The sequence below is a fragment of the Barbus barbus genome (genome assembly GCF_936440315.1).
Source record: "Barbus barbus genome assembly, chromosome: 14".
Taxonomy (NCBI): Eukaryota; Metazoa; Chordata; class Actinopteri; order Cypriniformes; family Cyprinidae; genus Barbus; species Barbus barbus.
In genome coordinates, this window is record NC_136742.1 from 21,482,918 (window position 1) to 21,497,049 (window position 14,132).

General features: G+C 37.1%; 2 protein-coding genes across 3 annotated transcripts in view; both read right to left on the reverse strand.

Moving 5' to 3' along the window:
• LOC306879751 (enhancer of rudimentary homolog) overlaps window positions 1–14,132 on the reverse strand; it is a 1,222,178-nt gene that overhangs the window by 832,641 nt on the left and 375,405 nt on the right. The window lies entirely within an intron of this gene.
• The window catches only part of LOC306879746 (NBAS subunit of NRZ tethering complex), a 199,484-nt gene that overhangs the window by 13,274 nt on the left and 172,078 nt on the right, over window positions 1–14,132 (reverse strand). For both annotated transcript variants that reach the window (XM_079432914.1, XM_079432913.1), the window contains exons 49-51: window positions 10,570–10,709; window positions 7,090–7,234; window positions 6,757–6,885 (exon numbers count right to left, since the gene is read on the reverse strand). In XM_079432914.1, coding sequence (XP_079289040.1) covers window positions 6,757–6,885; window positions 7,090–7,234; window positions 10,570–10,709 — 414 coding nt within the window. The remainder of the gene's footprint in view (window positions 1–6,756; window positions 6,886–7,089; window positions 7,235–10,569; window positions 10,710–14,132) is intronic.

A 14,132-nucleotide genomic window follows, 5' to 3' on the forward strand; every position in this document is an offset into this window, starting at 1 on the left:
CTGAAGACCTCTCCACACAACCATTAACACCTCCAGCAACCCCCCTCTCCCCCACACCTGTACCTCAGATCAGTGAAGACGATGTGCGCCAGGTCTTCCGGAAGCAGAAAAGGAAAAAAGCACCAGGCCCAGACTGTGTTACACCAGTCTGTCTGAAATCCTGTGCTGACCAGCTGGCCCCCCATCTTCACACAGATCTTCAACAGATCACTGGAGCTGTGTGAGGTCCCTTCATGCTTCAAATGCTCCACCATCATCCCCATCCCAAATAAATCCAAAATTACAGGACTAAATGACTACGGGCCTGTGGCTCTAACGTCTGTGGTCATGAAGTCATTTGAAAAACTGGTGCTGGCCCACCTGAAGGACATTACTGGACCCCTGCTGACCCTCTTCAGTTTGCCTACAGATCAAACAGGTCTGTGGACGATGCAGTCAGCATGGGACTGCATTATGTTCTGCAACATCTAGACAGACCAGGGACTTATGTGAGGATCCTGTTTGTGGACTTCAGCTTGGCCTTTAACACTATCATTCCAAACCTCCTCCTGCCCAAATTAACTCAGCTTTCCGTGCCCACCTCCGTCTGTCAGTGGATCACCAGCTTCCTGACAGACAAGCAGCAGCTAGTGAGGCTGGGAAAATTCTCATCCAGCACCCGTACGATCAGCACTTGAGCTCCTCAGGGCTGTGTTCTCTCCCCACTGCTCTTCTCCCTCTACACCAACGACTGCACATTTAAAGACCCCTCTTGTCAAGCTCCTGAAGTTTGCAGACAACACCACACTGATCGGTCTCATTCAGGATGGTGACGAGTCTGCTTACAGACAGGAGGTTGAGCAACTGGCTGTCTGGTGCAGTCTTAACCTGGAGCTCAACATGCTCAAAACAGTGGAGATGACCGTGGACTTCAGGAGAAACCCCCCTGCTCTCCCCCCACTTACCATTATGAACAGCACTGTAACGACAGTGGAGTCATTCAGGTTCCTGGGCACCACCATCTCTCAGGACCTGAAGTGGGACATTCACATAGATTCCACTGTTAAAAAGGCCCAGCAGAAGTTGTACTTCCTTCGCCAGCTGAGGAAGTTCAACCTGCCACAGGAGCTGCTGAAACAGTTCTACTCTGCCATCATAGAATCTGTCCTCTGCACTTCAATAACTGTTTGGTTCAGCTCAGTTACCAAATCTGACCTCAGAAGACTACAGAGGGTAGTCCGGACAGCTGAGCAAATCATTGGTACAACCCTCCCCACTCTCCAAGAACTGTACTTATCCAGAGTGAGCAAAAGAGCTGGCAAAATCACTTTGGACCCCTCACATCCAGCACACTCCCTCTTTGAACTGTTATAAATAGTGTTAAATATTGTTATTTACCTGTACATACAATTGTCTATTTGTATATTGTTATTACTCATTTACTTGTTCTTTTTTTTTATTCTTTTTTTTATTATCTGTGTTTTTTGTTCTGTCATTCTGTCATTCTGTTGCACTGTGGAAGCTTCTGTCACGAAAACAAATTCCTCGTACCCGTAAACAAACCTGGCAATAAAGCTCGGATTCAAAAAAAATAAAAAATAAAAATTATCTGTAAAAAATTCTATTACTTTTTATGTAAAAATTTCTACTGGTAAATGACAGAAAAATGTTTGCCAAGCTCTGAATATATAGATAACACGAGACACCACAACAATAGATGTGAAAAGAAAAAAACAGGAAGATGATAGGAAGCAAGAAAACTATAAAGGTGCTGTGCTGAGTTGACAGAATTTCCCTGAATCAATAAAGACAAAAACATTGTTTTTTAAGCCAGAAATTGTTATAAAGTAAAGGTAATGGACTGAGAACTAAAGATACATAAAGGTGCAAGTGTTAAAGTGGCAACAATTTCCCAGTGAAATAGCTTCTGGGAGATTTTGCTGAATGCTGGCATGCCTGAAGATGGAAAGAAGAAAAGAATGACCCTTTTAAAAATGGCCTATACCAAAGTCATTCAGCCGAACTGTCGACTACTGTCCCTTTCTTTCATGTCCTCTTTCTTCACATTACAGGCCCATTCATTCACATGACACACAATGGATCAAGTGAACTCCTGCAGAGAAGAAAATGAAGGAGTGATTGTCTTAATGGTGGACTCCTCACATCTCTAGGGTCAAATCTTCACGGTCCGACAGACTCTGACATCCGGTGTTCTATTCCACATGCATTCTTACATCAATTTGCTTTAAATGGTCTAATTGAAGCTTTTCTGTCAGTGAAACAGCGTCGCCTGTACAAATCTTTTACAAGATCATTTCAATAGTAAGACTGACAAGGCTGTCACGTAAACAAATAGATACACGCAGCGCATGACTAGCAAAATTAATAACAGGCCACTTAAAATTGAAAAATATATAATAAAAGAACACAATAACCTACATAATCACTTCATAATTTCCCCTCTATTTTTGATTGTTGTTCTTAATTAAACTAAATAATCTCCATAAAAACAACCTCATCACAGAGAATAATAAAAGCCATGCTTATTCAACATGATTCATATTCCGGAGCAATAAGTCCATTATAAAACACAAGCTTATTATGAGCGGGAACAATGCACATCAGATCGCCCAATACAAACAGAGACGGGCCGAGCGCCATGTAATTGCTCCCGGTACAGAAAGACAATCGAATGGCACTGATGAGTCTATTCAAATATAATCGGTGAGGAAAAAGGAAGCACCGGGGCTGACATGTGACCGTGTGGAGATGACGGAGCTGAAGGAGTCAAAGATGAACGATACTTGATTACTTTTGTGAAGATGACACATGTCGCCACTCGTTCCTGTGTAATGACATCACTGGTTAGAAGCCCTTGCTTAAACACGTACGCAACAAAAGCGGGAAGGGGTTGAAAAGAATTAAGATGTTGTCAGGAATGAATTATTCAGTGATGATAATGCGGTTGAATATCGGCAGAGGTTGTAAGCTTGCCAGAGGAGTGAATTTACGCAAAACAAAGATAATATTAACAAAAATCTAACGTAATGACAGCTGCAACTGCTCTTCTGAGAATGCAGCAAAATGTCAGGCTTTCAGTAAGCAACAGTTTAGAAGGGTAAACGAGGACACGGTGTGTGTGTGTGTGTGTGTGTGGGGATGCTGGAGCATGGCAGAAGGGTTACTAAATAAATCAGTGCCTTGAGCATTCAGAGGGGAGTGCCCTTGTGAAGCAAACTCCCTTTACCGCTGAAGTCAGATTGTGTTGATAGATTACAACATGATACACTTACTGAGAAGAACAAGAAACACAAACCACAATCACAACATCTTTTTTGATGAATTAATTGTCAAACAAATAAATACGATTAATGGTATAACAAAAATTGCATAATAGAAAAATATTTCAGATATTTACAAATGTTTAGATTATTTCTCTTAGGGCCCATTTAATCTCAATAATATTTTAAATAATAAGTAATGTTTTAAATGTTTACAAATTCTAAAAAAATATATTCGATTTACTCTTTAATCTTGGTTTTGCCATTTATAACAATATTTCTTTTGTGGCCGAGACAACCTGAATATTATATTGTGGTAATATATTTTTGTCATTGAATATTAAAATATTATGTACTAGTAATATATCTGTCTCAAATTCTTCAGTTTGATGTATTATTTTAAGGTGATCCATACCATAAAAGTGAAAACTAAATAATATTACAATAAAGTGAAACTTGCTGAAACCTGTTAATGTCATATGTATGGGTTCATAATACACCACAGCACCATAAAAAGAGACATAAAAATATGCATAAAAAGAGACACATTTCATGGCATTTGCAAAAAAAAAAAAAAAAAAAACACAATAATAATTACAAACATCTAAAGTTAGATCAAATAATCATGATCAGGCATAATAATTTGGGACAGATCACCACAATTGAAGCCATAGAGAAACATGTGCACATAAATATAGAAACACACACACACACACACACACATACACACACACACACACACGGCATCTTCTTGACTCAAAACAATAACATAAGTTATTTATAATACATTATGCATTCATTATAATGCCTTAAGAATACCTTTATAATATATTATAAATATGGGCTTCATAGAAAGTGTTACCATGACTTGTTTAAAAAAACAAAATCAACAACATACCCAAATTCACCTATTTCTTTCTTTCTGGGTTTCCTCTATCTCTCTGCCAGGTTTGGAGATGAAAGCACATCACCCTTGCCCCAAGGAGATTACCCTCATTTTAAGTGAGCTCTTCTCAGTTTCATGCCTTTATCTGATCTAGAGTCAGTGAGAATGTGAGCTCTAATTGATCCTTCTGAGACCAAGCTTATCCAGTCAGTTCGCTAGTCAGTTTTTGGGCTATGATGAATTTTTAGGTGAACCCTAACAGCATCGCGATGAGCTGTGGTGGCAGCATAGCGGTTCAAGCTGTGCTCTATGATCAGGCTATGATAAGGGACCTTGTTAAAAACAAACTTCAGTCAGTCATTCTGAATGGCAGAATCCTTTGGAAGGATATGCAAGTGCAAGTTTTGTCAGACTTTCCCACATGTAACTATCATCATTAGGTGTTTATGAATATTGTTTGGTATTAACAACTGTCCTACTTGGTCCTCATTGCTTCACAGTAGGTTAATTTACTGAATATCTGCACTGGCTGACACGTAAATGTGGAATATCATATACTAATCTATCAATTTAACTGACTTCAAAAATTTGCAGCAAGTTCAAAAAGACTGTTTTACATCTTATTTTTAAATAAATTTACTGGGAATGAAGTTTTGAAACTCTTATTTCAAAAGATCTAAGAAATTTTTATTTCTCAATATCACCCCTTCAAAAGATAAAAAAACGTAAAAACAATTAATTGATTTCATTTCGCTTGATAATACTTTCACTTAAAGAATGTAGTACTCCTAACTTATTTTTACCATATTTAATTTTCCTCATAATTACTGCAAAAAAAGTATGCAGATCCATTGTGTCAACACATGACCTGTTGAGACTTCCAGCATTGTGCAGCTGAGCAAGGCGTTTAACCCTTTGGCTTATAGCAGGGAATTGCAGCAGAAGTTAATGCAGAGTAAGTTGCTTTAGATTAAAAGGATGTAGATTAATGCAAATTAATCAAATCATGTTTTCAATGTCTCTGGGAAGAGTCGACGTGATTGTTTTTAATGTGTAGCCATTCCCACAACAGCCATTGCTTATCTAGCCCTCTAGCAGAGCTGAGAGGATAAATTAAGTGATGGCACTGTGAGGGCTTGGCTTTTATCTGACTTGCAGTCAGAGAGAGATAGAGGTTACGGTCAGAGGCAAGCTTGCTCTGATAGCACATATCTGATTCACAGTCACTTCTGGTGTCAACGGTCAGTTTAGTTTAATTGAATCCACATTACTAGTGACAGTGGTGGCTAGCTGACAAGAATACACCCTTGACCGTTATATTTGTCCAGCAATAGGTTGTGAATGATAGCCCTTTTTACATTATTGCTGTTAGCACAAATGACAGAAATACTTCAGTTATTTAACCCGGAGGCCACATTTAGAAAATGCAGAATGACCACAGGCCAATGAATAAAATGACCTGGTTGGACTTTAAAAGAACCTCCAAATCGATAACTTTCCCAACTATGTTAACTTCACTAAAACCTTTCCTAATTTAATTTGATTAATCTATAAACTTCATCTACTCTGCAAGCGAATAATGTGGCTACCGTTCTTATTAAAATCACCACAGGAGTGTTGCTATTGTTAACTTAAACTAAAATAGTTTTCAGTAATTATAATAAAGCTGAAATAAAAAATATAAAAATTAGATGAAAAACTTAAATTAAAATTACATTTATAAATGTTGTTTTGGCAAATAACTGAAATATGTAAAATTGCACATAACATGACTAAAAAGTTTAAAATAAAACAGTAATTCTAATAGTCTAATAGTCTTCTAGTAATAGTAATACGTACTATAATAGTCTATAAATCATACTAAATAACACTGCAGAAATGCCTCTTTCAAACTTGTATAACATACTGGTTCAATTCGATTCACAAGCTCTTAATTCAATTTTTTTTTTTTTTACTTCAATTCAGTATCACTTAGTTTGGATATACATCATGTACATGTCAGTTTTTCTTAAGGAATACAATCCATCAATTAATGCTGTAAACTATACAAGGAACCCAGTTAGTGGGTACATTACTATAGTATTAATTATTAAAATTAACAAATTGAATTGCTATTTATTTCTAAATATAATAATCAACACTCAAATTAGAAACCGAGTTGTACGAAAACATTTAAGGCCGTTTTTAAATAAACTTGTTTAATGATAACCACGTTTCTATTTCAATTCCTTGTTGAAATGTGAAGATTTAATTCCAGGCATGCTACTAATGTTTAGCAACATTTTGTTCACACATCAACAGAAAAAAAGACTGATGTTGGAATTTAAGAATCAGTATTGGTTCTTCAAAAATGAAGATTGATTAAAATTCATCAATACTGTCAACCAAGCCATAATTAAAACACTGTTCCTGTACCTCAACTGTTAAAGTGTTGAACTAGAAATGCCAAAGTCATGGATTAGATTCCCAGAAAGCACACAATCAAGGGAAATGCATGAAGCAGCTGAACTGAATTTAAAAAAAAAAAGTGGTTACTGAGCCATCATCCTGCAACATCGTGGGACATCAGATTTAGCCTGTGAGAGAAAACGCTGTCAGAATGAAACTTACATCAGTGATGTTTTTGATCTGATCCTGGGTCAGTTTGCGCAGATGCTCATCCTCGCTCTCTGTCATCAACTTCAGAGCGGGCAGCCTAATCCCAGCCTTCAACAGCAGAGAGCAAATGTACCCAATGCACTAGAATAAACGGAAGTGAAGTGTGAATGTCACGCTATAATCAACATAGCAGAGCCGCACTCACAGTAACAAGTTACAGGAAAAGCACAGAGATCTATTACAAAGGTAGAAGCATTTTCAGCATCTTTGCAGATTCTTTTTTTTTACTCTATACATGCTGTCAGTGGCATTAGTGTGTAGTGATGATGACACACACACTCTTACCTGTGGGTTAAGTTTGTGTTTGGTCGGGTAGAGTGAGCGGCACATAGTCAGAACCTCATCCCCGATGTTGATTTGAGAAAGGCTTGAGGAGTGTGCAAGCAGGGCAGATGTAAGACCCACCCAGGGGTTCTGCTCCGTCTCTAACCTGTGTAGAGAGAGACCAACACTCAAAAACAGTGCTAAAGATGTAATGACATGAAATAAGAATCATGAAAGTTCATGAGGCACTGTCAAACTTTTAATAGGAAAGCTCTGTATAGGGAAAAAGAAATCCTATCATAATTATCATGGCATATTACACGCGTGCAGCTATAAAACAGCGCATATGCTTATCTCCTGACTTCTACGAGAGATGAGAGAAGCTTTCTAACAAACTCCACTGCCGACTGAGATAAACACACACAATCATAATCAAATGAAATCTCACACACACTGATTCCTCTTATAATTGAAGTCGGTCTTTTAAACACAGAATGCTTTACTGTAGATAATAACACAATCACAACACGAGGAACCTGGAAAACGTAATTACATTCATTACAGTAGTTAAAGGATACATAGATAGGCTATGAAAACTTCCTTAAAGGAAAGTTTCATTAAAAAATGCAAACACACCCCCATGTTTTTTTAAATCCATATGCTGCCATTTTAACAAAAAGTGAATTTTAAAGAATCTTCACCTAGATCTTCTCTATAAAACAACAGTTTCAACTATAAAAGCACCATAAAAGGTGCCATAAAATGGTCTATATAACTCATGCACTGTATTCCAAGTCTTCTAAAGTCATAAAATGAAGTTGATCTGCTAAGCTCTGAAATCACACTGGAGCAGGTTTGGCATTGTGGTGTTTGGGTACAAGAAATGCAAAAACCAATTATGTTTGATATTAGTGACATCCAATCTATTCCATTAGCATATTTTATTTAGTTGACTTAAATCACACAAAGCTATCATATGACTTCAGAAGATTATAGCGTATGAGACATATAGACCACTTTTATGTTAATTTCCCCTCCATTTTCTGGAAATTAAAGTTGCAGTCCGTAAGTTTTGCCTCTTTGTCGCCATCTATGTTTGAAAACCTGGAATTGCAGTTACTTGCGGAATTATCTTGCTTGCGTGGGGTTGTACTCTGGCACGGCTCCAGCGAGGATGAATCTAATGTTTTGAGGTGAATGTGTTGCAGTCAGTCACGCACCGGTGTGGATCTTTATTGTACTTCGCAATCACAGATTAGTCTATGTCTTGGAATATATGACCCAAATCGGATTTCACCAGATATTGAACAAGTAAATTACAAATCAGTTAACGATTAACTGAGGAAAAAAGCATTACCATAAATTGCGCTACCAATGGTGATTTAATGTAAAGATTGTTTAGGTCATATCACATCAAACCTTGCAAATTATTATTATTGTTATACTTTATTCTCAAATTAACAACCTCAGCATTGTGTGACTATGAGTATAGTGTGTATTAGCATGTAGATTTCAATTTCTGTAAAGTTTAATCTAATTGTCATACCATTCAAATTTCATATTAAGAAATTCTTTTAACCCAAAAAGCAACTGGTTTTCTTTAAAATACAAATCTTGTGTAAACTCAAGCTATCTGTAATCAGAAGCACATTTAAAACTGGAATATATTTTAATTCACATGTTTTTCATAAGCACATAATACTTTCTGGATTACAATTCGCCATCAAAATGATACATTTAACTATTCTAGCTGCTGTGAGAAAAGGCTATAAACGATGCTCCACCTGCAACATCCGCACGTGCGACAGCCTACTAGCCGGGAAAACTTGTGACGTAATGACACAGTGCCATGCTCGAATTTCCTGCAAAAACCTACCCGTACCACTCAAATTAGAAAACATTATTATAAGCTAACCGTTGTGAATCGGGCTAAAGTAAGGCGATAGTTTTGAACACTGGCTGGTTATGTACTTGCTCAAATCTTGATTTTGGATCATTTTTAACTAAAAAAATTATGGACTGCAGCTTTAACAGGTCACTGTAAGATTTCACAGAATTCTCATATTGCATTTCATTTTTTTTTTTTTTTTTTACTGTGTCTGGAGACTACATGAATATAAATTAAAAGTACCTCCAGAACTTCAATTTCAACTCTCAGAAGAAAAAGTCATATAGGTATGAAACGACAAAGGTGAGTAAATGACAAGAGAACTATCCCTTTAAGGCTCTACAAGCAAAGGTTCTGTTGAATGAAACCTGCGGAGCTCTAATGGGAAAAACATTAGAGATACTTTAAAGGGATCATGGTGTGGCCAGTGTCATGCATCCTGTAAGAAAAGGCTGCCACCCAGAGCTCTGCGGTGTGTCGATTTAAATTGATTTCCATTCGGATGGCCTTTTCTGGGACTTACTAAAGCAAGACAGAATGAGGAGCGACAAGACAGGTGTTCAGGAGACAGCAAATGTGCCATCTGAATCTTAAGTGATGATACACACACCCGGTGCACTGTGTGATCACAAATGCCGCACATGGTCACATGTGAATAAATGAATGTATAGTCAAGCTCTCCTTTATCCTCTCTACATTTGGCTCCTTATCACACTCACCTTTTGTTTAAAATGCCAAAGAGCATAATGACAAACACACAAAAACTCACATGGACACATTAACCCACACATACACACACTCAGTGTTCTTCTCTATGATTGTTAATTCAAAACTCTTCATGCTATTTGAAAATGTGGCACAATGCATAATCAGCTGGCTTATATTCTTTGTTTCGGTTTATTGATCCAAATACAGAACAGCTCTCCGATCATCAGCGCACATTCTGTCAGCCTCGACTTTAACCTCAAAAACTCATTCAGTTATTTAATACACAACAATTTACATAATCAAAACTACAATCACACTTAATGGTCTAATAGCACTCCAATTCAAAGACATTTAATGCAGAGAAAAACAGAGATTCATAAGGACATTATTTGGTGGAAAAATGCTTGTGGCAAAAGTGATTGCATATATACTGGTCTCTCTAAAATACTTAAAATACCACTGCTGTCTCTGCCAACCAATCTCCTACATTATTCATGGTTTTATTTATCTGTTAAGTAGTACGTTATACCTTATATAAGTAGTATTTGTAACACTCTACAATAAGGTTCAAGTTAACTACATTAGTTAACATGAATTAAGAATGAACAATACTTCTACAGCATTTATTAATTTCAGTTCATGTGATTTTAATAATGCATTAGTAACTGTTGAAATTAACAAGTTGTGTTTGTTAACATTAGTTTTTTCATGCTAGTTCTAACTAATGTTAACAAATGTTGACTGTATTTTAATTAACTAACATTAACAAAGATGAATAAATATTAATCTTGTTAAGTTAGGGTTAACAAGATGTTATCAAATGACACCTTATTGTAAAGTTTTACCGAAGTGTTTTTAAAGTGAACATTTAAATTGGAAATTGAGTGTCAACACCGAACTCTCACCTGCTCTTGTCAGTCACTGGTGGCCACGCCTGTAGGAGGAGCATAAGGTGTTGAAACTCCTCCCATTTATTGCTAGACTCCAACAGTTCCAGGAACAAGGAGTTTCGATTTTCCTCATTCTCGACATCGTTCATCTCACACTGAGAAAAAGGTGAGATGCAGAGAGAGAGAGAGAGAGAGAGAGAGAGAGAGAGAGAGAGAGCGAGAGAGAGAGAGAGAGAGAGAGCGAGAGAGAGAGAGTGTTACACATCTTTTGCATTTTTTGCAGGGGAAATAGAAATTTAAGAATAAAGAGCTGTTCAGTCATGACGTCTATTTGAAGGCCAATTCAGAATGCTAATTTGACAATGGTTCCCTCTGGAATTACTAATGAGTTTTTAATATAGCGTTTTATGAGTCAAATCTGTGGTTAACAGTACTTGGAGAGACTTTCATATTTTATTTATTTTTTCCAAAATATAAGTTACGGAAAACCATACTTCAAATGTTAATCTTAAAAAAGCTATTTTAAAACAACTTGCAACAAATATGAAATGTCTACGAAATGGCTGACAAATTCAATAACGGTTGTAGTCAATATGAAGCAATTTGCACAATTTTAAGGTGTGCCTTTAATTTACAGTAACGTTCAAGAGCTTGGGGAGGGCAACTGTTTTCTTTTTGAATATGTTTTAAAATGTACAGTAATTTATTCCTGTGACGGCAAAGCTGAATTCTCACCAGCCATTACTCCAGTCATCAGTGTCACATGATCCTTCGGAAATCATTCTAATATGCTAATTCGCCACTCAAGAAACATTTCTCATTATTATCAATGCTGAAAACAGCTGTGCTGCTTAATATTTTTATGGAAACAGCTGTACATTTTATTTAATTTTTTATCTGATCCCAAACCTTCGAATGGTAGGCTAGTATATGTTGTGGAAGAAAACGGGAAGTTAACATTAACCACAGACTCATTAAAACATTCTGTGAAGTGACATACGGCCAAGTATGGTGACCCATACTTGGAATTCGTGCTCTGCGTTTAACCCATCCAACGTGCACACACAGTGAACACACACACACACCGTGAACACACACCCGGAGCAGTGGGCAGCCATTTATGCTGCGGCGCCCGGGGAGCAGTTGAGGGTTCGGTGCCTTGCTCAAGGGCACCTCAGTCGTGGTATTGAGGGTGGAGAGAGCGCTGGACATTCACTCCCCCCACCTACAATCCCTGCTGGCCCGAGACTCGAACCCGCAACCTTTGGATTACGAGTCCAACTCTCTAACCATTAGGCCACGACTTCTGAGGCAATCAATGGCTTGTAAATGGTCATTCTCTCCGTGGTTTTTAGGACTGTGAACTGAACAGCTATATACCAAGCACAAGACTGAAATGCATGACCATACAGTAAATATGCAAATCTTTGAGACTGAAGTATTTGATCTTTAGAAGTATTTGGCTTATCGCGCTAATCATAAGCCAAGACTAAATCTGTGAGAGGCAGAACATCTTTCAGGCTACAGCACTAAAAGGTAAAGACAGCATGTTTACAGATGGAGAGAGCTGGCAAGAGAACGCACGAATAGCAGAAGGGCAAAACATGAAAAGACAAAGGAAGCGAGACAGAAGGAGAGAGGGCTTGAAACAGCTAGACTGGCAAACACACACACACACACACACACACAGAACGCAATGACTTCTATGGCAAAAGGAGTGAATTCTCCCCTGTGGTGACTCTTATTCTTGTTCTCCTCCAAAACAGGGAGGCGGAGAGAGAAAGTAATTAATTTCCCTTCAGTGCAACGGGAGCGCAATTTAACAGCTGAGAAAATGTCTGATTTCTGAGGGGAAAACAAAAAAAAAAGTCAAAGAGCCATTCCATGCCACGGTACCAGCATGCTCCAAGAAATGACAGAAAATAGCTGAAAACTCAAGGGGGCAAAATAACAGATCGAAATGACTGCAGGGAAATTTTTTTTTAGTTGGAGTAAAACTAAAGGATATAGCAACTGATTTGGTTTGCCATTGAAAAATTATGAATTACTATGAATGCAAGATAAAATGCAAAAAATAAAACAACAAAAAACACAACCCTATAAGTGATTTGGAGAATCTATGCTAAAATTAATTGAAATAAAATAAAATAAAATACATTTCCAGTTTCGTAATAAAATGCATACATCAACACAATTTTTATTTGTGTAAAACATAAATTACGCTTTTTTGCATAAGCCATTATTTTCATTAACTATATTTAATTACATTTTAAATAAATAATTGTATTGTATATGTATTTATTTATATTAAATATAAAAAAATAAATATATTACCTTTGAAATGCAACATTTTCTGAAACAAAATGTGCATAGTTGCAACTTGTGAAATTAATTTCAATAATTTAAGAATAAGCCATATATGTATGGAATGAATGAAAATATTGCAACAATTTCATCATATTGGCATGAAAGTCTCTAATTCCCACACTTCCTTTCACTCTCTTGCTGTCTCCTGTCTCACCGTTATTCTCTGATGTGAAAATCAATTAGGCTGACACCTCGGCCCGAGTATTTTCAACACCATAATTCCATTCAACCACCATCCTACACATTCAGACGATTAATAACCTGCCTATTAAACTCATTACAGCCAATCATGTTTGACCCACATTTATTATGACCTGAGAATAACCATTGAGGCAACACCTAAACGCAGCATGCATTCCAGAGACATATCAATCTCTCTCCTAACTGGATAAAAGGAGTTGGCAAACCGAGGCCCTGCAGTTCACTGGGTCCCCGAGGCTCTTCAGTTTTCTATTAAAATGTTTTGGTTAGAACATAAAACAAACACATATTAATTGGCTTGAATGGTGGTACTCATTCATCTGAAATACTAACAGCAACAGAGAAAGCAGGCTTGGGTTTAAGCAGAGAACACTGCATTTCTCTGAGATTACCAAGCTTCATTGATGTCCCTGACAATGTTCTCAGTGTAGATAGTGGGTTGAAAAACATAAAAGCTAATCAGTGACAAAGTAAAACAACAGGTCAAAGGGTTCCATTGGCCTTCTGGAATTCCCCTAGGAAGACTAGTCAGTGCACACTTAGTACAAGAAGCACTCAAGATAGTGTGTGCTCAAAAGTAATGCCAGACAAAAAATGAAATAAAATAAATAACACAAAAATGCAAGCCTGCACAAGAAAAGATTTTTTGGAACAAAATAAAAACAAGAAAACATAGCAAAGCAAAGCAAAACAAAAAAGACAAAACAAAACAAAAACACAACAAAAAACAAAGCAAAACCAAAGAAAAAAAACAAACCAAAACAGACACACACACACACAAAACAAAGAAAAAACAAAACACATTTACCGAAGAAATTGTTAATTTACTATCGAATTAAATTCAAATTAAATGTATTTGGACACTTTCTGTAGAGCATGATATTTCTGTAGAGAAAGCAGGCTGGGGTCTCAGTGGAGAACTTTGCACTTCTCTGAGGTGCTACTTTAAATGCCTAACCCTCTGCCAAGCTTCATCGATGTCCTTGACAGCATTCTCGGGTGTAGATGGT